General features: G+C 40.8%; 6 protein-coding genes across 9 annotated transcripts in view; 3 read left to right on the top strand and 3 right to left on the bottom strand.

The window, feature by feature from the left end:
- LOC108629738 (uncharacterized) overlaps window positions 1-1,765 on the top strand; it is a 7,883-nt gene extending 6,118 nt beyond the window's left edge. For both annotated transcript variants that reach the window (XM_026817505.1, XM_018032572.2), the window contains exons 3-7: window positions 12-144; window positions 222-433; window positions 680-826; window positions 1,009-1,182; window positions 1,588-1,765. In XM_026817505.1, coding sequence (XP_026673306.1) covers window positions 12-144; window positions 222-433; window positions 680-826; window positions 1,009-1,182; window positions 1,588-1,693 — 772 coding nt within the window. In that variant the 3' untranslated portion in view covers window positions 1,694-1,765. The remainder of the gene's footprint in view (window positions 1-11; window positions 145-221; window positions 434-679; window positions 827-1,008; window positions 1,183-1,587) is intronic.
- Window positions 1,766-2,663: 898 nt separating this feature from the next.
- Window positions 2,664-6,277, top strand: LOC108629729 (uncharacterized). Of its 3 annotated transcripts, none has more exons than XM_026817503.1 (5): window positions 2,664-3,151; window positions 3,533-3,619; window positions 5,093-5,234; window positions 5,344-5,577; window positions 5,720-6,277. In XM_026817503.1, the coding sequence occupies exons 1-5, from the start codon at window positions 3,086-3,088 to the stop codon at window positions 6,037-6,039; spliced, it is 849 nt and encodes a 282-aa protein (XP_026673304.1). In that variant the 5' UTR covers window positions 2,664-3,085; the 3' UTR covers window positions 6,040-6,277. The 3 variants fall into 3 exon arrangements, with proteins under 3 accessions (XP_026673304.1, XP_017888053.1, XP_026673305.1); XM_018032564.2 differs by lacking the exons at window positions 5,093-5,234; window positions 5,344-5,577; window positions 5,720-6,277 and adding exons at window positions 4,084-4,168; window positions 4,279-4,367; window positions 4,500-4,824; XM_026817504.1 differs by lacking the exon at window positions 2,664-3,151 and having other exon boundaries at window positions 3,534-3,630.
- Window positions 6,212-7,214, bottom strand: LOC113464902 (uncharacterized). The gene is made up of 3 exons (XM_026817522.1): window positions 6,983-7,214; window positions 6,523-6,593; window positions 6,212-6,426 (listed from the first exon to the last, which is right to left on the bottom strand). Exons 1-3 carry the CDS (start codon window positions 7,033-7,035, stop codon window positions 6,212-6,214), a joined length of 339 nt encoding a protein of 112 aa, XP_026673323.1. The 5' UTR covers window positions 7,036-7,214.
- Window positions 7,215-7,499: 285 nt separating this feature from the next.
- Nasp (Nuclear autoantigenic sperm protein) lies at window positions 7,500-20,071 on the top strand. Its single transcript, XM_018032657.2, has 3 exons — window positions 7,500-7,774; window positions 18,172-18,879; window positions 18,966-20,071. The coding sequence occupies exons 2-3, from the start codon at window positions 18,172-18,174 to the stop codon at window positions 19,635-19,637; spliced, it is 1,380 nt and encodes a 459-aa protein (XP_017888146.1). The 5' UTR covers window positions 7,500-7,774; the 3' UTR covers window positions 19,638-20,071.
- On the bottom strand, window positions 8,436-16,504 carry LOC108629789 (uncharacterized). The gene is made up of 5 exons (XM_018032658.2): window positions 16,275-16,504; window positions 14,487-14,705; window positions 10,909-11,016; window positions 10,541-10,678; window positions 8,436-10,014 (listed from the first exon to the last, which is right to left on the bottom strand). The coding sequence occupies exons 1-5, from the start codon at window positions 16,351-16,353 to the stop codon at window positions 9,755-9,757; spliced, it is 804 nt and encodes a 267-aa protein (XP_017888147.1). The 5' UTR covers window positions 16,354-16,504; the 3' UTR covers window positions 8,436-9,754.
- Window positions 20,072-20,160: 89 nt separating the features above from the next.
- Window positions 20,161-25,541, bottom strand: rempA (intraflagellar transport protein rempA). The gene is made up of 6 exons (XM_018032656.2): window positions 24,809-25,541; window positions 24,484-24,731; window positions 24,098-24,416; window positions 23,815-24,031; window positions 20,772-23,742; window positions 20,161-20,687 (listed from the first exon to the last, which is right to left on the bottom strand). The coding sequence occupies exons 1-6, from the start codon at window positions 25,070-25,072 to the stop codon at window positions 20,375-20,377; spliced, it is 4,332 nt and encodes a 1,443-aa protein (XP_017888145.1). The 5' UTR covers window positions 25,073-25,541; the 3' UTR covers window positions 20,161-20,374.
- Window positions 25,542-25,894: the final 353 nt, after the last annotated feature.

Raw genomic sequence — 25,894 nt, 5'->3', positions numbered from 1 at the left:
ATCTATTATAGTGTGGAAGAAATTTCGCTTCTCGAGACGAAGTTGTCGCTCAACGTGTACTTTTTCAAGCTGGACAATCAGAACTGGTCGACGAAGGATTTTTGTTACATCGAAACAGCGGCTCGAAGACATCCCGATTTTAACGTAAAACTCCGCGATTTCGATCTCCATAATTTTCTATCGTGAGGACATTGTAGTGATGCACGACTTATACACTGTAGGTATATTTGATAAATTTGATGAGGGAAGAACCTAATAAGGCCAGCCCGGATCGATCGACTATAAATAGAACGAGGCTGGAATCTAAACTGACCGACTCGAATGACTATCATTCCCCGACACTGACTCCGGAGGACAGGCTCAGGCAACGATTGGTTCTCGGTAATGGGAATATAAGGAACGTCAGCGTGTCGGTCGATAAATTCTTTAAAGGGTGAGACGCGAAAATAAATCAGACCGCAAGCGAGAAAAGCTTTCATTATAATCGTATCAAAACTGACTACTCCTACCAGAAGCACTTTTGATCACGAGCTACCGTCATTTATGAATTTCTATGATTTTTAATAACTCCGATTTTCAATCTACATTCATTCCATCGTTATAATACTCAAATATTCTTTAAACAGTTTTATTTATTCGCATTTTTTCCAATCCAAATTTTCCGTTTCTGCTTCAACAGCACAGAGCTATCGAAAGTTGCGAAAGAGTTGGACGACGAGGTCTTGGAAATCGCAGCGAAAGCGCAATTACTATGGAGCGTGCCCGGAATCACACTCAGGCCGCACATGTTCTGCAGTCTGGACTCCGTGAAAAATTATCTTTGCAAGTGAGAAACAACAATCAAATTGTCAAATGAATTTGATCAACGAAAAAAAATTGAGATAGATTTCAAATGAAATATAAAATGATTTTAATTGCCGACAGACGAGTTCTTATATTAGCTCGTTCTGTAAATTCAGAATGATTGGATGTGTAAAACAATCGGCAGAACTGTACTCTCTTCTCTAGCAATACGGACAAGTGTTTGCCGGATGGACTAGCGACTATCGAGCTCGACAATGATATTCAACTAACGGGAGTACCGTGCCAAGCTTTCATGGGGTTCGTCGTTCAGGAAATATCGAGGCATAATCATAACGGAAGATACACATTGAGAGAAGCGATGGAGAAATACTGTCCAAGGTAAAAAATATTTAAAAGTAAAATATAGAAAATGAACATCTTTTGGAGTTATAGAAAAATCATTGCGAATCAGTGTTGAATTTAGTGTTAAACAAAACAATCTCTGAATGGGAAGAGCAAAATCGATATTTACGTGAACGATACTTCATACTATAATTTTGTTTCTAACTATAGTGAACGTCCTAATTACTGTACATCTCCCAATTTCTACTCACTGGCTTAGTTTTTTATCATTTTAAGTATTGAAGTGTTCATTTGAAGTGTTATTAAAGGTTCCACGATTTAAAGACTATAATATATAAACTGATTGTTATTAATCTTGAAATTATAGGAAAATACACCAATCAGTGTAAATTGTGACTTGAACAGAAATTTGAACATTTACCATGCTCAATTTTGATACAGATTGTACTACTGTCCGGAAATCCGAATTTTGGCCTCGAAACCATGTCCGTCGGATTCATTGGACTGTCCGATCGTCTACTCGAGTATACTGATGCGCATCACGTGACGACTGATTATATTTTATTACAAACTGTACACACACTCTTAGCTTATAAAATATAATTTTAAAGAAAACGTAGCACGGCTGCATTTCACTCGAATTTCACTTCGGTCCTACTTGAACGTCCTCTGTTCGTACAATCGAAGAACACCCATCCATATCCAAATTTCAGTGACTAAATATTCCAATTAAACAATTATTATTTGACTATTTTAAGATTAACGGATGTGTTTAAGAAATGGAATCGTACATATTAAGAGAATTGCTCCTATTGTATAAGACAGAGCTGTGGTAAAAGGGAAATGAGAGAAGAATAACCAAATGGCAACTATGGCACCGCTCACATCGTAAACCAGATCTGCTAGATAGAGCACTATCGATGGGAGACTCCAACGTGGATCTTTCTACGTGATCAATAAATTGTTTTACATACAAACAATAAAATTCTATAGTCGGCTGAGAGGCAAAATCCAATAATTCAGCTAAGCGTTTTCAGCTAACAATCTACAAGCGCCTTTTCCTAACATGATTTTTAATTGGCAACACGTAAAAAATTTATGAAACTAAAGGATGTATATTTTATCATTATTATCTTTTGTAATGCTCGGACGACCTGTTGCGTTCTTCAGCAATTAACTGAATTACTATGTTTTGTCTCCGATGCCCACGATACTTTCTGTTTATCCCAACCCTTGTTCCATCATCGTTTCAAAACACGGAGATTTCTCACCCAAAGGAGGGAATAAGCGAGCATGCCGATGGCCAAGACGGACACCGTGGAATAAGGCATAGAGTAGCCTAAGCTAAAAGTGACCACCGCCTTGTTAACGTATCCTTGAACGATCTGACCGCTTTCCAACATGGTGAACTCGGTTCGACCGTAGAGCACGCTATGATAACTCAAAACTAGCATACAGACGGATAGTGCGAGCGCCTGAAAGATCCTCAGTATCTCGTTCTCCGTGCTCCACTTAGGATCAGGTTTCTCGCGTTTCACGATTACCTCGTCTACGCACGTGTAACTCGTTTTAATTTTCCGCGATGGAAATCCGTAATCGAACACCTGGAAAGCGATCCCGAATTAAACCGGCGAAGGAAACCGAGGAACGAGGAAAAACTCACTTCATCGTGCAACGTTTCGATTTTACCAGACTGGTCGTTCATCGTGAGAATTTTCTTTTCGTTTAACAGTACCGAAAGGGGCAGCGCTGGATCGCTTGAAGTGAACCGATATCGTACGCAATGAGAACGTTATTCAAATTGTTCTTATCCGACCGGAAATTGTAAAGTGTAAACTGTGTAACCCATCCGCGGCGATAAATAATCTGGGGCGAAATTTTCGTTCGGAGGAAGATGGTCGACGACCTCGGCTATGAGAACCGCGCGAGGACGTAGAAGATGACGCGACGTCGCAAGCGATCCGTGCTCGCTAATCTCCGCGCGGTGATCGCCAACAAAAATTCGGTGAGCACATTAACTATGTACACTATGCAGCAGGCACGTGCGCGTGTGCGGTGCACGCATATCGTCCAACGCACATCATTAACGCCGTGTTCACTACTCGAGACCGGCCGTCGACATCAATTAAAACGGTGGGCGTTGGAATTTTAATGAAACCAATCGCGGGTCATCGGAATTCAAGATGAACGATTACCCGAAATCAATTGTTTCGATTTAAAGAGAAATCGTCACCATTGAGTTTGGTTAATCCCGAAGCATAATTAACAAGAAGAAACATGAGGTTTCGATGTAGACGGAAGTTCACCGAACAGTGCGGATATTTAGTTAGTGATTTGTATGAGACGCTGTTTTTTCTAATGGGTAATTGGTTAATTCATTTTCCAGCGAATCGGACACATGGCATGCACTCTGTGCGACCATTATATCTTGGGCAACTGGATCTACGTGACCATTCTTGGCCTCATTGGGACCGTTAGTCGATCGTAATACTCGTTAATTGTCTTTGCGTAATAGAATACAATTTATAGATCATTTTCCGATGGAATAAAGTACACTCGCTATACTTGACTCCGGTTTACCCTATCTCGCAGTTTATAGGGTGGTTCACTAGATATTACCACCTCAATTCTCGTCGATATTATTATATGTAGCAAACGACGTTCATATAAATTGTACAATACGATCTGTAACAAACTATATGTATATTTATAATTATTTATAATTAACTACACATTCAAAAAATATTGATGACTTTCATATCCCTCGTACCGTCTATCCACAAAATAGTTCACAACACCAGAATGTGCCTCCCTCGAAATCATTCAAGATTATATTATTAAAACCCTTGCTACGTATAATAATGACGACGAAAATCAAGACGGTAATATGTAATGAACCATCCTGTATAGAGATTAATTTAATTGTCTGATCGATAGGTGATCACAGCGTTTGATATTATTCGGATAATTAATTGCAAGACATCGGTCATGCCGAGCTCACAAACCAGGGACAATGAAACTGGTTAGTCTCTGAATATTATAAAAAAGTCAACTTTTACAATCCTTACACATGATATCAAAACATTCGCGTATCGTAAACATTTTGATTAAAATTAATTCTATTTGCATTAGTCCCACTGAACGTGGAAAGAGATTTAAAATTGATGACATCGATTCTGGGACTCGAACACTACACCCTAATCACGTTAGGCGCGATTATAGTGAGTTACTCATTAAGCTTCCCGTTCTATGCGGTTGACTATCTCGGTTTTCATAACGCGATTTGTGAAAACCAAAATTAATTCTTTGCCAACTCAATATATTATCAAATAAATGGAACGATGATCTTTTAGGAGTACCCAATGTTGTACACACCCTGGTTGACAATGCAATTAAGCGTGATTATTTTGGAGTTGATCGTATTCTGCGGAAAAGTGTTCTTGGAAGGACTCCATATGAAACACGACGAAATTCTACTGTCTATTCTGACAGTGCACAATTGGCTCCAAGTATTCTGTTTACTCCAGAAACAAATCCGGCAGGCTCGTTAGACAAGACAAGAAAATACGTCATCGATCGCAAATAAAATTCATATTATAAAAAATTATTGTAATACATCGTACGCAATATTGTAATGTGTATACGTGAATTATAATAAAGTGTATAACGTGTCTGAAATTGCGTACTTGTTCGACAATTTCGTTCGTTTGTCAAGCAATTATAAAAAGACACGTGGAAATGTACGTAACCAAAAAAAGCAGACATAAATAATTGATCAAATTCAATCGCGATGACATTGAAATTGAAAAGAGATCTCGCTTACGCGACTACGGATGATAAAAATAATAATGGAAAAGATGAACCGAGGGAAAGCTTTTCCAAAGTAACAAGAATGTTAAACGTTTGTGTCCATCGATAAATCAAGCGTCGATTAACGTTATTACAGGTAGAAGCGGTTTACGTGGCTCTGATGTGTTTCACAACACACTGTTTAAGCTGCATCGCTTTCGAAGCCGGAGGTCGATCCTCCCATGGGAATCCAGTGAGCAAATCTGCGGCGTTCAATGCTCTCTTCCGACGACTATATAGTAATAATAATAATCTCCACGATTTGAAACCAATCGATCAAATTCGAATTGATAACGTAATAAATCTGTGTTATATATTTAATAACAAAATCCTATCTGTTTCTCACAGATTTAAGGATTATAGTACTCGTCACGAACATAATTGCCGGATTGATAACCACGCTAATGATGACAATCGGCGATAAATACGACATTCCTTATCTGTATCTACCGTGGCTGGTGAATACAATGAAAGGAATGGCCCTGTGCGAAGGACCAGCCCTTATAAATTTGGCCAGCGCGCTTCTACCTAACGTTACTCTCCCCACAGCCGTTTTCACACTCGTCACTTTCGTATTATACGGTACAAAGACTCCAGTATTTTATGGCTAGCAGTAATTTCGGTTTTTATAACGCTATGTGCTTGCGAGAACCAAAGTTTCTCTCTTGCCAAGCCAATAACTTTCGCTTGAAGATTGACGAAAATCAATGCAATTCGATTTCAGCCGAGGAACTCTGTATCTGGAACAACGTGCTTGTAAGATTCCAGCGATGCTGGAGAGAGTACCACGATCGGAAGCTTTCCAGTATGGAGAAAGTTAAAGAGGAAATGTTTATCACGAGCAAGAAATTATTTTTTCACGGTGATACCAACGAGAAATTTCATATGGGCGTTGAGAAATTAAAGTCCGTACAAAAACCTGACGAATTCTCTAGAAATAATGACAATCGAATCAACGCGGATATTAGTTTCAGACCTGTTAAAAGTACTATCGGAGACAACGGCGATTCTATTCGTAATCAATTACCAAACTCAACAGGCTAATTAATTTTCGAATAGTAGAGTAAACAATTACCATTGTTAATTCTTAATGAAACAAAAACGTCAAGAAAGTAGAAAATGTACCTGTCTACTATTTGATACACTAAATTTATATTTTATTTTTCTACGAGAATTGATTATACTCATTCAATATTCGTTTGAATCTTGTACGATTTTATTTTATAATAAAAGCAGGATTTAATCTGTGAGTCGTTGTACCGTACTTTCGGAGATAGTCAATAAAAACAATTAGAATATGTAATAAATAACTCACAGTTCGATGACTTCGCACCCACTTTGCTGGACTTCCTCTCAGAACGCAGGACACCTCGCAACAGTAACAATTTTGTCCTCGAATCATAACCACCTTCTTCGCGAACGTTCCCATTGCTAAAATTAGGAACAAGTAACAATTAACGACACGCTTAACAATAAGATTCTGATACGAAAAACGTTGTTCATGATATCATATCTTGTATTACTCACTTGATCTCGCTATGGCGATTATTTTCATACCATTCACCCGAAGAATTTCACAGTTCTGACACAGTTTTTCACTTTAAGTTGAAATTACACACACGATTATACACACATGACGCCACTTTTTACCGATAACCAACATCTCTGTCGGTATTAACATTTAGGAACTTGACTATAGAAATCGATTGATTCGAACGATCATACTTCGCGATTAGAAAAATTTCGTGACTTACGCGTTATTTATGCATTACATGGAAAATGACGTTAATTTTAGTTGAAACCAGTTACTTATGCAGAAGATTCTAAAACCGTAGCGATACATATGCATAAGCTGACGATGTGCTACAGGCCGTAGGAAGTATTTTGACTTTTACTAATTATTATTAACAGATTTATGGAAATTAATATATACCTCGAAAGAGGAGTTCGTAATTAATCTAATTTGTACATTTATCGATATAGATACCTCATGAATTTAACGAATTTCTTCCGAAATTTCAGCAACGAAACGGCAGCCATGTATGCATACTTCGTGAAACAATAGACACTGCGCGCCAATTTTACTGCGTGATCGATATATTTCAATATATCAATATATCGATCACGATTCTCTGTTTACCATTCAAAGAACTTTTCTTACGATTCAAATCATTATTAAATTTCCTGAATTCCTAAATTGGACATTCTGTTCTTATAATTTGTAAATTCATTTAAGAAGAAAGTAATTATATTATCTCATCTTAATGAACATATCGAACTAGCTTTGACTCTATAACATAAATTCACCGAAAACATTAAAAACAGGTTGAATTAAACATTGGAGGAATTACAGTCACTAAAATTATGCACACTGTATTGATGAAATTACTTTGAATACATACTCTGATTCTCTTTTATAAGATTATTTTCTATCGTCGAATTAAACGAACTCCCGCCAAAAGTAGGAAATGGCGGTAAAATGTGCGCGCATGCGAACACGACAGATTCCTTTCACATCGGTGCAGGTTCAATCTTCGCGTTCATGCTGTGCTCGACGCTCGTACAAGTTGCACGCGTGCCGGTAATAAACCGTTGTTCAGGATAACATAACGGTCGTTCCGCTGGATCTCCTCGAATCTGACTACGTGAATTCACTCGCGACCGCTGGAACAGGACATCCTACGTAAAGAACATCCCGTATAACTTCCACGGAGCACGGTGAAAGCCTGTCCATCGTTAAAAAACCATCCAAACATCTAATAATCCGAACGAAATCAAGGTACGTGCACTCTATTCATACGAAACGTGTCCCAGATATCGTCGTTACCCGGTTAAGTAACGTAGAGACGATCGTGGAACGAAATATTTCTCGCGTTCATCAATCAATTCCGTAATTTTCGTCAGCCGAAAGCGTTCAATTTATTTTCGTGCACGCGAATCTCCGAGGACGATGAGATCACGGTTTGTATTACCATCCTTTTCTTTGTTTACCACCACAGAAAAACAATTTGTTTGAAATCGTAAGTAAGCAGATGCGACGTGTAGCAGGCTTGTATATGTGTAAGATTTAACGTATGAACAGGTAGAACAAAGTACGTACACATAGAACGCCGTGTCCCGCGTAATATACATACACACGACTGTAACGGCCGTGTCACGTGTTCAGTATTCAAGTATATTCATATATTTGTAATACCGGACCGTGGTTATGTGTGTGTGTGCGTGTTTATCGAGATCCATATTTTTGTGAAGGTTAGTTCGTCGAACATAACCTACCATCGGGACAAAATTAGGTTATTACTTCTCGATTTCCAAGAATATCTGTCTTTACTTCCCGTTAACTGAAACAACTCGTAAAACAAGGTTTATTGTACAATGTAATCTCTTGCATAGAAACAGTGGATAAGAAATAAAGGGGATTAATAATTCGGGCAGGCAGGTTTCTGTTATGTACATACATAGCTTATTCGTTTTATTGCATTTATGATACAATAATTCCGATATAACAAATAACAAGGATCAGCTAAAAAATATGACGATCATCAAAACATTATCCGAAAAAATGCGTTTCGTTGAGGACACCCAGAGACACGTCTTGCAAGAATATATTTCATTGCTTCTTTCATTTGTCATCGTTTAACTATTTAGCAAAACTGGATCTCTGAGTACAATCGATGCTTCTAATTTAAGCATCCTGTTTGTTATTTCTTACACTTTAATGGACGAATTGTGATTCACAATCCTTTTGAATATAATACATCTTGTTGGCATATGACCTCTCTTTTATTCGCTGTAACAGTTCATAGCAAAAGCTAAATTCATCTTGCAAACACTCAATGTCGTTGCTCGTATTGGCTCGAACAAGTTTACTGCTGTGCTACGCATATCGCAAACATGCTTATATTTCTAATTATAAGGCGATCCAATTATACTATTAGGCAACTATATTAGATTACATCGTTCTGTATTGAAATTCTCAAGCAAACTCCAACGAATATTGTTCCAGCTTCTAGAACACGCGCAACACTCAGATTACGTGAAATCAAATCGTTACCTATTGCAATCGTATAAAAAATGAGGCCTATGTAGATTATTCGTTAAAAATACGTCTAAAGAGGCTGACTAGAACCAGCGACACTTTCCTTTACTCTTACATTAATTGACTAATCCAAATGCAAATAAAAACTGAGATGAACTTGTACTCTGCTCTACGTATCAAATAGCTCTCCTTCTACACGTTATCTTACACCCATGCGACTGTGCTCGTTGTACTCGGTACGAATCTATGTCTATAAGAAATCATTCTCCTAAGTCTTAAATTTTTAAACTAAGATGCATCTCGAAACTTCTTCATGACTCAAACAAATCTTACACGATCCTCTTCCAGCTAATACTTCACCCAGCTGTGTATGTTTCTTTTGTTAGCGATTGGAGATTATCCAATAAATTGTAAAAAACGTTGCACACGTGAAGGATGGCTAAAACTTAGGTTCCTTCGGTCATCCTGTCACGTCTTTAAGACGAACCGCCTTCGAGGTGATCATTTCGTTTCTAACATTTTGAAAAAATACTCTCGTTCGTCTCAACGTCGTTCCCTATTTCGATTGTGAGAGTGTCGCACAGGCTCGTTTTTCATTTAATCGAAACGACTCCGCGTTGTTCTCTTCAAATGTTTAAACACGTCGAAAGAGGCGACGACATCGAGACGCTTCGTTGGAACTGTTAGAAACGAGCTTTAGACCTCGAAGGCCTCCCACTGCTACGCGATCAACGCCGTTATCGGGCTGAAACGCATTATTTTGCTGAGCGAGATCCACGCTACTGAGGCGAGGGCGCACAACGTGACGCCGCCCCATCCTAAGTCCAAGCTCCAGGAAGTGGAGAATCGTCTCGCTTTGAGAACGTTACGGGGAACCGGTCCGCCGATCACGCCGTCCTCAGGGCCGTGTAGGATCCGCGCGCCTCGATCCTGGGCCCTCTTGAAATGAATGATCGTCAGGGTGAACAATGCGAAGGTAGCTGGAACAGATTTTAGAAAAAGATTAGTTTTGACAACCGACCGTAATTCTTCTCTTTGCTCCTCTATTCATTTACTAATCAATGCATCAATGACTTGTTTATTGAATGCAATTTTTTTTAGTTACGTTACGCATTTTCATGACTATGCTAATTTGCTCTGTTTCTGAGCTACTTGTTTTTTCTTTATTAATAAGACGTATATTTTTTATTACATTTTGTTATATTCCCACAGAAATTCCCAATAAAAATAATATTATTATTTATGAATGAAAGAGTTATTTTAAATATTACATCGAGTCCATTCACCTTGAATGGCACGATTACTATCAATACGTAAACGATTGAATTTCGGGTGAATGAAACAATAGACTCGCTATGTCTAACAACTTGTTCTGCGGTCGACTTCGCCAGTGCCTGGAAATACCGCGGTTACGAACTTTCCCTTCGACCACAATTCGTCGCGTTGAGGAAGTTTGCTCGACTAACGTGATGATCATGTATTTACCAAGCTCATCAATAGACTCACCTGCTAGAAAATACATGACACCGGTAACAAGGATCGCTGATATTTGATGCCTACAGAGTCCGAAAAATCCGATGAGGACGGAGGTGCCTAGGATGATCAGACAAACTAGAGAACAGGAGATGCTCAGATTTTGCATCCCTGCAAAACAATGTTTTACCTTCATTTAAAAAAGAATTTAGTTTATAATACACGGAATAGATATTTCATGATTTGTTATTAGGAATAGAATCGAAAACATTTTTTGTGTTAAAGGACGTTATTGAAACATTTTCGATGCACAGTTAGCGAAAAAATAAATTCAGTGATCGCACGTGATTACGAAGAGATGAAACGCGTGGGAGAAGAAAGGTAACATATACCGTACTTACGATTCTGCCATGCGGCACGAATCTCCTCGTGTGCTTCGTCAGGCGTCAAGTAGTTAATGCACCTTTCTTGCGGGAAACCTACCTGACCCAGTAGTCGTATTTCCTCCTCTGAAACACGGGAAGCGATGAAAAGAACAGAGGAACGACGTCGCGTTCACGCTAGTTCTTTGTTAAAGAGCAACAGAATTGTGAAATACGCATACGTCCCTCTCGCCAACGCCCCGATTTTTAATTAAAGTATTTCTAAGAGTTCTAATCACACAAGCAAATTTAATATAAAAATATTAAACCTTTGCCCTGAAAAGAAATAAATTGAAATCGACTTTTATATGGTATTATATTAGAGCGACTTTATTCTTTATGCTAGATCGGTTTTTCTGGTCAAGGTTACTTTAGTTAAACATTAATTATATCAATATTCGTTTTAACAAAGTGCAAAGCTTATTATTACATTTCTTTTTATCAAATGACATGGTCTGGTTAACTAAGTACCAAGTGATGAGCGCATACCTATCTATTCAGATTAACAAGTCTCGACTGCACGGAATAGTTGGGTCGTGAGATGATTCGATATTAGATTCCGAATATGTACTATCGGTTCTTCGAATAGTAGAGTGAACTTGAACGTGAATATCCGTGAAATGTCAGGGAAACTGATGAAGAAAGAAGGTCGTCTCGGAAACTTGGAAGAATCGAGTAATAATAAATTCTGTGGCATAAATAGACTAACTGAAGTTCAGTGGGTCTCCGGGTCTCCTCACATGTGATAAAAAATGGAAAAGATTGGATTACGAATAATTAAAGACGGAATTCGGTCCGTCGAATCGAAAACATTTAGAAGAATTACACTGAAGACGAATAAGAAAGTAAAGAAAAAAAAGCTTCAGGAGTTTTGTTATAAATAGAAGCGATTAGTAAAATCCAACGTTTTGCAAATGATGGAGTAGCGACATGTTTATCAAGGGAGAAGAACGAGACTGCATTAGATCGTATCGAGCCCCTAGATTTAAGTCAACAATTTTAAACTGACTAGTACCAAGTGATGAGCGCATACCTATCTATTCAGATTAACAAGTCTCGACTGCACGGAATAGTTGGGTCGTGAGATGATTCGATATTAGATTCCGAATATGTACTATCGGTTCTTCGAATAGTAGAGTGAACTTGAACGTGAATATCCGTGAAATGTCAGGGAAACTGATGAAGAAAGAAGGTCGTCTCGGAAACTTGGAAGAATCGAGTAATAATAAATTCTGTGGCATAAATAGACTAACTGAAGTTCAGTGGGTCTCCGGGTCTCCTCACATGTGATAAAAAATGGAAAAGATTGGATTACGAATAATTAAAGACGGAATTCGGTCCGTCGAATCGAAAACATTTAGAAGAATTACACTGAAGACGAATAAGAAAGTAAAGAAAAAAAAGCTTCAGGAGTTTTGTTATAAATAGAAGCGATTAGTAAAATCCAACGTTTTGCAAATGATGGAGTAGCGACATGTTTATCAAGGGAGAAGAACGAGACTGCATTAGATCGTATCGAGCCCCTAGATTTAAGTCAACAATTTTAAACTGACTAGGTGACTGCATAGGTTGATTTAAACAAAACGATCCGTGCCTGCCGTGACCAGAAACCATCAAAGGAAGTTCCCCAAAAAAGAACTGCACGAACTAGTTACGCAAACTCGCGTTTTCGAAGGTCAAGTTCATTTGATCACAAAGTGATTCACGAATTTTCACTGAAACTTATGGAAGAAGATTGAAATAGTGATTTTTCGCTCGAAGTTCCTCGACGTTTTCGATGAAACGAGAAAATTAAACGATCGTGACGTAAAATCAGCGTCGATTGACCGCCCACGCAGCTGAAAAGCTACTGCAAGCTCGTCGGAAGCGGACGAGTTTCCAGTCGGAAAGTTTCAATCCCGATACTCAAGTCTCTTCAGAGACGATTCGTCGTGAAGCACGAAAAGGTTTTCGCACGCAATTTCGAGACATTCAAGAAATTTGTCACGGGATTTTGTGATTCGCGAGAAGCTGCCTCGTTAGTCAACGAGGACTTGAAGCTGGAAATAATTGCATAGCTCGTTAACGGAGTGCACTGGTAGAAATTAATAATAAAATTATTGATTTCGATGGTTGCTGGCTAAAACTAATTGCATCGTTTGTCATCGAAGTCGCGGAATTATTGGAAGAGGATTTTTCAAGTTCTTCGAACGTGCAGACGTTTTCTTTTTTTTAACTGTGCCGTCTTTAAGCTTCGCTCATATAACGAGATTCTGTCGTTAAACTAGATGATCCCCTAGTGTTTCGCTACAATTATCCTTTTTTTCTAACATTCCCTGAGCACTGTTATAACAAAACAAATCGATACTCGGGAATATCGATTCGAATGCTCATTAGGGATAATCGTCCCCCGTGTAACGCTAAATCTTCACATTTCGCGGTAGCCTCGTTGCTGGTCAAGTTAATATTTGATTTAACGAAATATTGAATTAAACGGAAAATTTAACTGAATATGCATAGCCTTTTAACGTGCCACGTGTCGTTTAACAAGCATTTCATACGAAACCCTGTGTGCCGTAGTTACAATGTCGTTTACAGTGCAGATTCAATTTTCCATTTTCCATCAAAGTTTCATTCGACATTACTAAAAAAATCAGAGAATCAAGGCCGTAAGTGTACATGAGGTACGACCTTTATTTTTGACTGGTCGCATCCGCGTTACGCCCTTTGATACCGTCACTAACTTTTTTCTTATTCCCGAGAAGAACGACCTAATTTTTTGTCAGTAAGAATCCAGCTGTATTCTCTTATTAAATTCCACAACCAAACGTTCTCACTTTTGATAAGAATCACGATTGTGTTAAGAATTCTACCGTGAAACTTGATTAAACTGCACACTATTACAAAATTTTTTCTACCGTCAGTTTCTGCACGAGGAAAGAAATAGTCGTAAATCCTTCTGCCTTGATTAATCAAGCAAAAATAATCCTTCTGTGTAAAAGAATGAAAATAGCAGCCGCATTGATCCATCACAACGAATGTTAGTAGTTTCAAGCTTTCCCTGCTTAGTACGGTGAAAGTGATTGCTGCTTTCAACGTACAAGATGTTCACGGTCGTGGCGTGCACCTAGTCGGACAGCAGTACGGTGTTTCAGATCGTAATCGACTGGTCGATAGCGTGGTCAGAGTCAAGGTGGTGTACGCATATAGAATACAGAACGCGTTCCATTCTAATTGCGCATACTACTACATATCTACGCTGAATTCCCCACGGATGTCTAGTATTGAATATTCACGGTCATTTTTCATTTTTGCTTAACAAAAACGTAATCGAAGAAGGCTTGAAATTCTCCAAAGAAAAGACTTAGTTAACCATTTGACAATCTACTAAAATAATTAAAAAAACTGACCGACTTTTATGTAATCTTATGTATGTGTATATTACTTTATATTGCTTAAATTAAATATTATTTTACTCGTCATGTTAAATCAACATAAGACTCAATGTGTCTGAACTTCAGGATCAGCGCAAAGGGTTTCTGATATTGTAATTATTACTCTAAAATCTCGTGACTTACCCGTGAGTGAGACGCACATGATCCAAATGCCACCGTACATCGGCACGAGGAAGGTGGGTCGCCTGCCAGGATGATGATTCTTGTGACCGGATTCCAGCAATGCCACCTGACCGTCCAGGTACCACGTAAGGGTGACGTTCGCGTGGGTCAGGGCCTCTTTATCCCAACTAACTTCCTCCCAGTGATCCGACATTATAGCACCGCATAACAGTCCCGTTGCTGGAACAGAAAAAGAACGTTCTGTAACAACTCATCGAAGTCTTGTTATCCAGTAAAAAGTGAATGTTACAGCTCTCGAGTCTTATTTCTTTTGTGGCAGAGTGCTCTCATTGTTATTAAGTCTCCGTAAGTCGGTGATCGACTCTCTGGCACATTAATGGAACCATGTCGAGAAGAGTTACAACAGTTTTCTTTAAAAAGTGTTTGCACGATGTTGAAATGAATGTCTAAAATATGTAACGCTCAGAAATAATAGATATTTGGGATATTGAAGAATTCTTATAAGATACCGTGTCCTTCATTGAAGAGAATAAAAGGTTCTTCAAGGACAGAGTAATAAAACTGCAAATGTCTGATCTGTGATAAGAAGTCAAACGTAATAGACTTCTCGTTAAAATTTCTCCTCGCACGTGAAATCAGCCTTCTTTTAAAAATGAAATATGATATTTGACCTACGCAATAGTGAGCGTCTGACCACGCGTCGAGTCATACTACTTAAAGCATTACGTCTTGGAGGCTTGGCTGCTACGGATTCTACTGTTGGGAATGGATCTTCTCCGTTAATTTCGTTAAGAGAAAAACGATTTTGCAACGACCATAAATCCGAGGTTCTCTGCATTCATTGCGCGCCACCGAGGAAAGAAAGGCTCGTATTCGCGTCACGGCCAGACCGCGCGTTGTAGAAAGATTTTATTGGATAAGAAATCCGAAAGTCGTCGTTGAAAGGAAAAGGACGTAGAAATATTTGTCAGCCCTCAAGCTCTCCTTTTCTTCTCCGGTGCAAAAAAATGCACGATGCGATGAATTCAACCGGTGGTTGCTGACTTCTCTAACAGAGGAACTTACAATCTAAGAAGAGGCTTTATTGTAACAAGTTTATTTATATTACTCGAAAAATTGTATTGTATTGTATTTTACGCCTCATGTTTTTTTTATATCAAATATCCCTTGACTTTGGCATAGAAATAGCAGCGATCAGATATGTTTAAACAAATTTTACATTAAAATTGCAAAAAAATCAGTTTATTGGTATAAGCGATTGTAACTGTGTAATGAAATTTACATCTACGATATGTAAACCGCTAGCTAAGGTATGCAAGTAAGGAGTTTATTCGCTCGCGCGTTTATCCCATTAGAAGATTTAAACATTGCCGGTCTTCAACGTGGCGAGCGGGTTCAATGGAAATATCTACTGAATTAGAAAAATCACATGCCCCGATACTGTTTTAGGTACAGAAACTTCTCCTCTAATTGTTTCTAGGTATAATTTCCACAAGTAACAAATTTCATTCATTCCTCAAAATGGAAATTCTTCTGATCAGCTGATTGCGTAGTCTACAAACAAAATGTGAAATTCCAAGGGAAAACGCTACTCATAATTGAACATACACGCGTCTAAGAAATAGTTAAGACGAAACGAGCCAGTTTATCCATCGGATCGTCACTTGTGTGAGGCCACTGTTTCTGAGGATCGAGAAGCCGGTTCGAGGGGACGTACACGTTCAAAATAAAATTCCGTTTGGAGAGAAAACATAGAAGATCGTAAAAATGGAGTGACATCGTCGTTACCTGCGACAGTGAGGGTCAGCGTGACGACGAGGAAAATTAGAAGCGGACCTGGGGCCCTGGGTACACGGGTGGGCTCCATCCATGCAGGTGGTAGTCGACCGCTGGCAGCCCACTGAAAGCCGCACGAGACCGCACGGACAGACGCCAGTTACGCACTGGCCGATCGACACCCCCGTACGGTACGGAGCACGCAGCAAGTAGTGGTGTTTTCGACCAAGTTTCCACCGTCTGCGAAGAAGGGGTGTTAAACGACCAGCACGCCCTCACCGTTCTGCGTCGAAGCTCACGAAAATCGACCGACGTACCACCCACCACGACCGCCCCACCCGGATGCTGCGGACAACCCTGTCCGATGATACTCTCTCTCTCCATCTCTTTTTCAGTCCCTTTCTTCGTTTCCTCGGGTTGCATCTGTCCACTCTTCTTAACCGACTCTGAATCCTGAGATTGTTCTTTTCACAGTCGGTTTTTCTTGCCGAGGTTTATTAAGGATGATGAGACGATTCTTTATCCGCACTGTCAGCCCCGTGATTGTTCCTTTGAAATCCTTCATTCCGTCTTTTTGAAAGACGTGTTAAAGTCCCACGGTTCCTTTGTCTATAAAAGGAGACTTTTATATATTTTTGTATCGCTAGACTTTTTAAAAAAGAATAACCAGTAACGAGATGAGTTCCTCAAGTTTTAATATAAAGAAACTGTAAGTAGATTCTGCGCGCTATCGATTTGCAACTGATATCATCGAAGATTTACTTAGCTATGTCGTGAGAGCATCATATTTTTATCTCAATAATTACTAGCTTAATCGTCTTGCGGTGGTCCATTAAAAATCAGTGCGGCGGAACGCTACCGGGGATCTCTGCTCGTTAGGAGCTTGTTTGCAGCATTTGTAGGAGAACGGTGATTGTCTCTTAACGAGCTCCTCTCACGATTGTTCTTATGTTGACACGATACTCCACAGACATTTAAATGCTCCCCTCTGAAACATTTGTTTAAACTCTGCTCCTTCAATGCATTTAGCTATCTAAACCACTACTTCCCTCTTCCTAAGGGAAACACATTGATTTAAGGACTAGGATATCCTCCCAGTTATTTTTTATTCAGATTTCAAATGAAATTAGAATCATTTAAAAAAATGTTTATATTTTTACAATCTTTACCTTCATGTATTGTATATTTACTACAATTAATAGAAAGCTCGCGGCCTACACGCTATTCGACTATTACGAATGGGGGTAGCTACTTAAAAATAAAAAGAGAATACTTCTAGCCTGGATTCGTGGATTCCATGGTTTTTCTCTATTTACTAAGTCAGAGTTAACGTTGAACCAGGAAGAGAAATAAGTTATCGCTGCGTTAGAACATAATATAATCTACATTTTACAGAGAAAGCATGACACGTAGCACGCGTAGGTGGAATATTCCGCACACGTATTAATTGCATCACGACATTAACAGTGCTCCACGCCGTCATCGTGGGCGGTTGATCAAAGAGCATTTTTCTCCTGCGAATGTCGACCGATCATCGATGCGGATCAAATGTTGAACAAGTTGAAATATTGAAAGGATCGCCACGGTCCTTGGAAGAGTGCCTCGACCAGAATTATTTTATCCAACTTGTCATTCTTGTAGATTGTACAGAACAGCCGTTGCAAATTTCAATCCTTCGCGATTGTAAAAGTTAAGAATTCACAACTAGATGATTAAGGTAGCGATGATCTGGTGTAATAATAAAACAAGACAAAGAGAATGAATGCTGGAAACGAGGGAACAAAGAGAAAATTTAATTTTAAGTTGCGGAGTTTCTATTAATTCTCAGATCTCTAAGGAACTGTGGAGCGCAGTCTTGCAGCATGATTAAGTGGCGACAAGGGGTAACAAGACTCGTTTCACGTTGCAGATGGCTGATGTAGCTGAGAGTGCGGCCTTCACCGATCCGGCGACCGCAATCTCCCACGGGAAACGTCACCTGTTGGTACGGGATTACACAATGGCTGTGTCCGCGTTGGAGCAAGCCTGCCAGATGCTGGCCGAGAAACACGGCGATACGGCGGATGAACTGGGTGAGGCGTACTTGCTCTATGGCCGCGCTCTTCTGGGACTGGCCAGGGAGGAAGCCGGAGTACTAGGTGGTGGAGTGCCGGGCACAGAGGGCACCGAGGAAGATGAAGAGGAGGACGAGGAAGAAGCAGAGGAAGAAAAATTGAGCAACGTCGACGAGAAAGAAGAGGAAGAGGGCGATGGAGCGACCAGCGAGGAGAAGAAGGAAACCGGCGCGGGAAAAAAAGACGAGGATTCGAAAGCTGAAAGTAAGCCACTGGAAGCTGAAAAGAAGGAAGAGAAGGCAGAACCCGTTGAAAAGAAAGAAGCGGAAAAGGTGAACGTTAAAGAGACTGACGATACTAAAGTGAAGGGTCAGGCGGAAGGAAAACAGAAAGATGAAGAAAAACAGAAGGACGAAGAAAAACCAGCGGCTGGTTCTAGCAAAGACGCGGGCCACGCTAATGGACCATCTTGTTCGCGTGAACAGAACGGAGTGGCGAACGGAGAGGATGAAGAAGAGGATCTGGAAAAGGAGGACGAAGAGGAAGAAGTGAACAATTTGCAGGTATATATTTTTGTATTCACCTTGAAAATAGACTGCATACATAGTGTATCGTAAACAGATTGAGACGTTGAAAACATTTGTTACAGATTGCCTGGGAAGTCTTGGAGCTGGCGAAGGTGGTGTTGTTGAAACGCGGTCAGATTGGTTGGAAACTCCTGGCCGACGCTTATCGGCTCCTGGGCGAAGTAGCGATGGAGGGTGGCAACTTCCAAGGCGCATTGAGCGACCTGCAGAAGTGCTTAGATCTACTGCAACAAATTGAACCGCGGGAACCAAGGGCGATAGCCGAGATCCACTATCAGTTAGCTCTGGCGCATTCGTTGGGTAACGAGTTCGACTCCAGCATCGAAGAATTCTACAAGGCCACGGAACTTCTTGAAGCACGAATCAAAGAACTCGAAGAGATGAAGGACCCGCCGAAGACGGATGATTCTTTCTATACCGTCGAAGGGGAGATTCAAGAGTTGAAAGACCTGCTCCCGGAGATACGAGAGAAGATATCTGATATGAAGGACTTCAAGCAGGAGGCTTGCAAGCTTGTGATAGAAAGTATCAGGAGCAAAGTAGCCGGCGGTTGTTCGAACGGCGCCGGACCCAGTGGCGGCAGCAGCAGCAGCAGCACAAGCGATTCTGCGTCAAAAACCCAGAAACCCGCCAGCGATATATCTCACTTGGTGCGCAAAAAGCGAAAAGGCGACGAATCAGAACCAGAAGTGGCGTCGCCGTGCAAAAAACCGACGCCGGAGAAAACTCTTTGAATATGTGTGTTTTCTTTATGGGACGTTTTTGACACGTTGTTGCTTTGTATGGTGCGGTGAGGAAGCGAAAATAAACTGTATCGATAAGTGGTACTTTTAACGTTAGACTATAAGAAAAGAAGAAGTGATCCTGGTCAATGGAAAGACCGCTGGATATCACAAACAAGATTTCAGGTTTTAAAAAATATCAGACGAGACTTAATTTTAATTATTCAATGATCAACACGTTTTTGTATTTTATATTATTCGTTCTATTTTCAGTTTTCTCTTCGTAATTCGTTTTATTTATTTTATGTGAGTTAATCAACGAGGATACTGTCTAAATTATCGTTCCCCTTCATAGTCTCTTTATAAGATATTTCGGAACCTTAAGGAGTAAGGCTGTTTATGTATAAGTCTAATTAATAAACGTTGCAGGATGATTTTTTTCTAAATTGTTCACAGGTAGGAATTAACCAACACGTTCCCAAATATAGCTTCATTATTTTCTAAATTACAATATACATATATATATTTATTATACAAACGCTTTGATATAACAATTCAATTTGTTTTGGCCAACGAGTCATCTTGCATTCTTTAAGGAACTTATAACAAGAAACTTTCACTTGGTTCTGACAGGCTTCAAAGGCACGATGATTTATCAGCCAAATCAATATTTTCTATACTTGATCACACGACTGGACGGATTGCGTTATTTAACTCGGTGCATTCAAATTACAAAATTATATACACATCTATTCACCTAAAAGTTCTTCGATATCGTCTTCCTTGTCGGAGCTTTCCTCGCGTTGAATCTTCATTTTGTAACCGAGACTTTCTAATACTCCGACATTGTAGTAATAACCGAGATTAATTCCAGGTACTAAACGTTTTAATTCCTCTACGGTAGCGCGAGCCTTGTCGGTGTCGCCGATCTCTATGTAATGCTGAGTTATAGTCGCGAACAGATCGCCCCGTCGAACCGATTTCTCCAAATCCGGGCCTTGAGATTCGAGTAACTGTCGCACCTGTTGCATGGCGGCATTAGTTTCACCTCTATCGAACAGCCTGTAAAAATATTCAAACTTTTATATTTAACGATCGGTTTCTCACTTTGGTTGATCAAATAATGTCAATTTAAAATAAACGTACTTCTTTATATCCAAATAACGCCTGATCGCAGCTATTCTGTTATTTACAAGATCAACAGCCCTCTTGTGAATATCGAGGTCTCTCGTCGTGGTCACTTTGGCTAGGCATCTCCCTGCCTGGTTCAAAGCGTCCAATGCTTTTTCGTAGTTCTGAAACTCGTCGATCTCGACTTGAGCACAGGCAACGTAGAAATTCGCCAACAAATCCATTGCTTTCCCTTTCGAATAAAAGTTGATAATATTCTTCAATACTTCGGGCTGATTCTGCCAATCTAAGGACTGTAAATAGTTTCCAGCCATTATATAAATTTCCTTTTGTCTAGACACTTGAGCGAAGAAACAGATCTTCTCCGTGTCTCCGGATTTTAAAAGCGCTTTCATGGCTCTCAGTTTGTTACCAGCCTGGGTGAACTTTTTGGTCGCTAAATGATAGTTTCCTTGCTCGAATGCGATCTCGCCGATCCTCTCCAATATCGATATTCGAATCTTTTCATGGTCCAGATCGTTGTCAACTTTGTCCAACGTCATTTTCTCAGCTAAATCCTCGCTCAACAGAATATTATGCTTCTGCATCAATTCCAAAGCTTCGAGGTATTTCCTTCCCGTAGCGAGTAAATCGACCGCTTTCTCGATCTGATCGTTTTGAACGAAGTATTCGGCGCATTTATCTATCAAAGCGGGATCGGAATCCGCGTTCACATCCATGACGATCAATTGCAGCGCGCTGTACTGTTTCGTCTTGAATGCGATCTCCAAAGCCTTGTGCAATAATCCTGCTTTGTGATACAACAGAACCGATTTATCCGGTTGGTCATTCTCCTCGTAATACTTCGCCACGTCTATCTGCGATTGCCTCGGAGCCAGTACAGCCAGGGGCCACAGTTCCTCGAACATATCGTGCTCCTTGCACAACCGGATCGCGTTCGTGTACGCTTTCGCAATGGTATAGAAATGAATCGCCTGAGTCACGTTGTTTTTCGACTCGTAATGAGCAGCCAAATGGTACGCGGAAGCAGCGTGGTTCGTCCGCGATACCAGTTCGCCCACTTCGTCCTCCCTGCCGAAATAGCAGAGCAGTCGGGTCATAGCTAAGGTGTTATTTGCCTGTTCATACAGTTTCAAAGCTCCTTCCATGTCTCCCGTCGATTCGATGTACTGCGCGTGCCAGTTTTTGATTTCCGTATCCTCGGAGTTGTTGAGATACGTTAACAGCTCCCTGGGTCTCGCAAGTAACATCCTCGGTACCTCGAACCTATGGCAATCCGCCTTCGTGTACATCTCTATAGCTTCCGCTATTTTCCCTTCTTGTTCGAGGGCTTTCGCATAATTGTAATAACTCGTCTTTTCGCAAATCTTATTCTCGTTACTGGCCAATTCTATCGCTTCCTTGAATTTATTTCGTGCCTCCAGTAGCCTGCCTAATAAATCCAGTCTTTTACCTTCGCGGAACAAACGTTCAGCGTCGTTATACAGTCCTAATTCCACGGCTAATATTCCTACTTTCGCTTCCAAATTTAAACTGTCGTCCTGCATAGCCTCTCTGAGAGCTCTCGCCGCCCTGGCCTGTTTCATGTGACCGAGACAAAGAAGAGCCATGTTCAACTGTTTCGTCTTTACACACATTCGCGCGAGGCTTTTCCAAATCCCTTCGTTCTTAATCGACTTTATCGCCTTGAAAGCCTCGTCCATGTTGGCAACGCTAATGTGGAAACTGAAATCCAGCACAGCTTTTTTCGTAGCGGAATCGCACTCGCCGAGTTCCTCAAAATCTCGCATAAGCAGCTTCGTTATTTTACTGTTCCTCTCCGCGATTTTCTCAGAGTTCAAGATAATTAAGTACGGAGTATGAACGCCTAACACTCGGCAATTCTCGTCTTTGATGGGTTTTATATCCTGGACAACGATCCCGTGGTCAGACGTAGCGAACATCGATACCAAGACTACCGTCGTTTTCGACACGTCATAATCGTTCTCGTTTGTTAATTTCGACGATTGCTTTAAGTCTCTCGTCTCCAATCTCTGAGCTCGACACACCAGCAGTCTAGGATCTTCCGCGTCCCAACAATGCGCGGTGACCAGCCTTCCTCTACATTTAACAGCCAACGCGGTTTCGTCTTCATCTAAATCCTTCGACTCGGAAAAGTCGAACTCGTGTATCTGATCGCTTTCTATGTCCCATACGTAGAGGACCGGACTGGGCATCAAATTGGCCATCGCGACGGTGATCGACACGCAGCGGCAATCGGCGTTACAACTCGCCTCGATGATCTCGGCGAAATCGCTGATCGCCTCGTAAGCTTGCATCGCTCTGGTGTGCAGCTTCGCTTCCCGTTTACTCAGATCCCAAATCTTCAAGATACCGTTCAAAGACCCGACCGTTAGATACTGCCCGGTCAGGTCCATAATGATCGGCTCGCCTTCCTCCGGCAACGTCGGCAACGTCTGAACAACCGTACCTTCCATCGAACGCAATTGTATAACAACAGGAGTGAGAACGATTAGAGTGTGATCGTAAATCAACAGTTTCTCCGTGTCGCAGCTGAAATTGGTGATCAAAGTAGTATTCAAAGAGGTATCCCTGATCATCCTGTACGTTACTATTTGTCTACCAGACGAGACGGACACGTATTCTTTATTGACAGCTACCAGCTGCACTTGAATCTCAGTTTTCAACACGTGGGTCGTGCCGTCGATTTCGATCAAAATCTGGGTAGGACTCAATTGGCTGGCGCAAACGCCGTCATTGTACATAGCGCACATCGGTTGCTGATGTAATATGAAAACGTTTGTGAGGCAGTTCACGGCGAGTAACGGACTACGTAATAAAGAAGCGCCCCACGTGAGTTGTTTCACGGTACCGTGGACGCTGCAAGATTCGGGAACATCGGGCCACCCGGTCTCATCGCCATCGGTTTCAACTTTGCGTTTCCATAAGTAAATTGTTCCCAAATTCGTTCCCGCAGCTAGAGTGCCTATGCAACCAAACGTTACTCATGTAATGAATAATCTATTCGATTTTCTGTACCAAACAATCGTTAGCGTACCATTATTTTTGCAAAAAGATATGCTTGTACATATTTCTTGCGGGGTGGCGATGCTTCCCATAATCGAATCCGATGGGGAGAGCACGTAGGTATCTCCGGTGTGAAGATCCCAGCAACGGACGCCCAATTCGCCGGTGAGAATCGCTAAAATGTTTATCCCAGCCCAACAAATCGCTGGACCAGTTCGCGATGCATCTGACCTACTGCTAAGTTTCACCTGCGAATGGACAACGTTGAAATTTGTACAAAGTAACGACTACAGTAGAACAAATGTTTAAATTACTTTTGTTAATTCGGTCAGTCGGCCTGTAATGGGATCTGTTTGAAAGTGCTGTATGTTCAAACCGTCGGTCATAACGATCAAAGAATCTCTGGTCTGATGGTGTAGGAGAAACTGTAACGTGGCACCGTTCGTGCTAAGAATTTCCGCGCACTGTCCCTGATTGTCGACGAAGTAAATTACACCTCCAGTGGTCCCTATATAAAAGGCGTGATTATCTTTCTGAATAACAGATGCTGTAGGTGCAGCTGTTCGAGGGCGCCAAGAGCTGAACATGTCCAACGCTCTCTCGTCTCCTGCCACTGCAGCTCTCGCCAAACCGCTAAAAATAAATTTGGAGTACATATAAATTACGAATAACGTGGAGTCAAGTGATTTACCTACTCTACCTTATGTCCATCATCGACTTTGGGGCAACAGTCTTGAATACTATTTGCGTGAAGGAGTCTTTCAGTTCATGATGGAACATCATTAACAGTTGACCCCTGGAGTCGATCTTCCAACCGACTATGGACCCAGCCGAGTCTGCAGATACCAGCCTTCCTCCATGCTGGCTCCATTGCAGAATCGTGATGGAATCACGATGCGGAGTGACTACTAAGTTGAATTCTGCTGTGCCGGTATCGCCTGGCCATACCTGAACAGCATTTCAGTTTTAAGATCTGTTCTATTTGATGCTGAAGTATCTTTACGAAGTTGAAAAGGATTGCTGACCCGCAATTCTCCGCTTTCCCATCCTACTGCGAGCCACCTCCTCTCTGGATGCCATCCAAGGGCAGTTACTTGGGCAACGGAATGTCTGGGCGATTCAACTTCCTGCATAAGCTCTCCCTGATCATCATAAATCGTCACGAAACCACCCTTGTCCTGGGAATACGCAGCGACGGCCAGCAGAGGATAATTTGCATGCCAGTTCGCGTCAGTGCTTATCGACGCGGTTTCAGGATTTTGCACGCGTGTATCAAAGTAGAGCGACATTGTCTACCTTCTCACTATCTACGTGGATTTCATAAAAAATATTTGAAGCTACACAGCTTTTTTGAATTCGTTCATAGAGAACTTCGTGACGAGAGCTCGAGCTCTTGCAACTATTTACATCTTTTACTATAATTCGTTTTATAAGTTCGTTAACAAGTTTCGCACGTATAATTGTTAAATAATGGTACGATACTTGACGAATATTTTAATTAAAAAGATGTTCTCTGTCATGTTTGACAGCTCGGTGGCTTGTCGACAACAATTGTTGCCATAGCAATTCAAGGCCTTAGAGGCAGAGAGGTAGTGAGAGTGCTCGTACACAGAATTTCAGGATTCTCATACGAGTGCTGCACCAAGAGGCTAACTTTCGAAAGGGCCCGACTTCGAATGCTGGAAGGGGCCCGACTGTGACCACTGAGAATGTATTATTAAAGAGTGGCAGCGCCCGTGTAATCGTTGGGACAGCGAATGGGGCCCAATGGGACTCAAAATGCAGTCGGCAATCGCTGTTTACGGTGGAGTTAGAAGGAAATTGCATAGGACCTTTCTTGTATCTGGCAACTGGAGCTACAACTTTTCCCTGAAACATCGCTTAGACGAAGAAAAAGTTTTTTCAATAAACAATTTGATTTATTAATTAATTATCAACGCTATCGAAAAAGTGTTTATACAGAAGTTGTAGGCACTAATGTCCTCTACAAGAAAGGTTCTATGAATTTTTCTTCTAACTTCAGTATTTAACGAGTTAAGTATGATAAATTGCCATTTTATTGGTATTGACGAAATCCGGCCGTCTCACCGTCGAAATAGTGAACTTTTAGC

The sequence above is a fragment of the Ceratina calcarata genome, unplaced genomic scaffold, assembly GCF_001652005.2.
Source record: "Ceratina calcarata isolate Rehan_Ccalc_2016 unplaced genomic scaffold, ASM165200v1 scaffold586.2, whole genome shotgun sequence".
NCBI classification, from domain to species: domain Eukaryota; kingdom Metazoa; phylum Arthropoda; class Insecta; order Hymenoptera; family Apidae; genus Ceratina; species Ceratina calcarata.
Note: the sequence above shows the minus strand (reverse complement) of the source record. Positions and strands in the feature narration are given on the sequence as shown.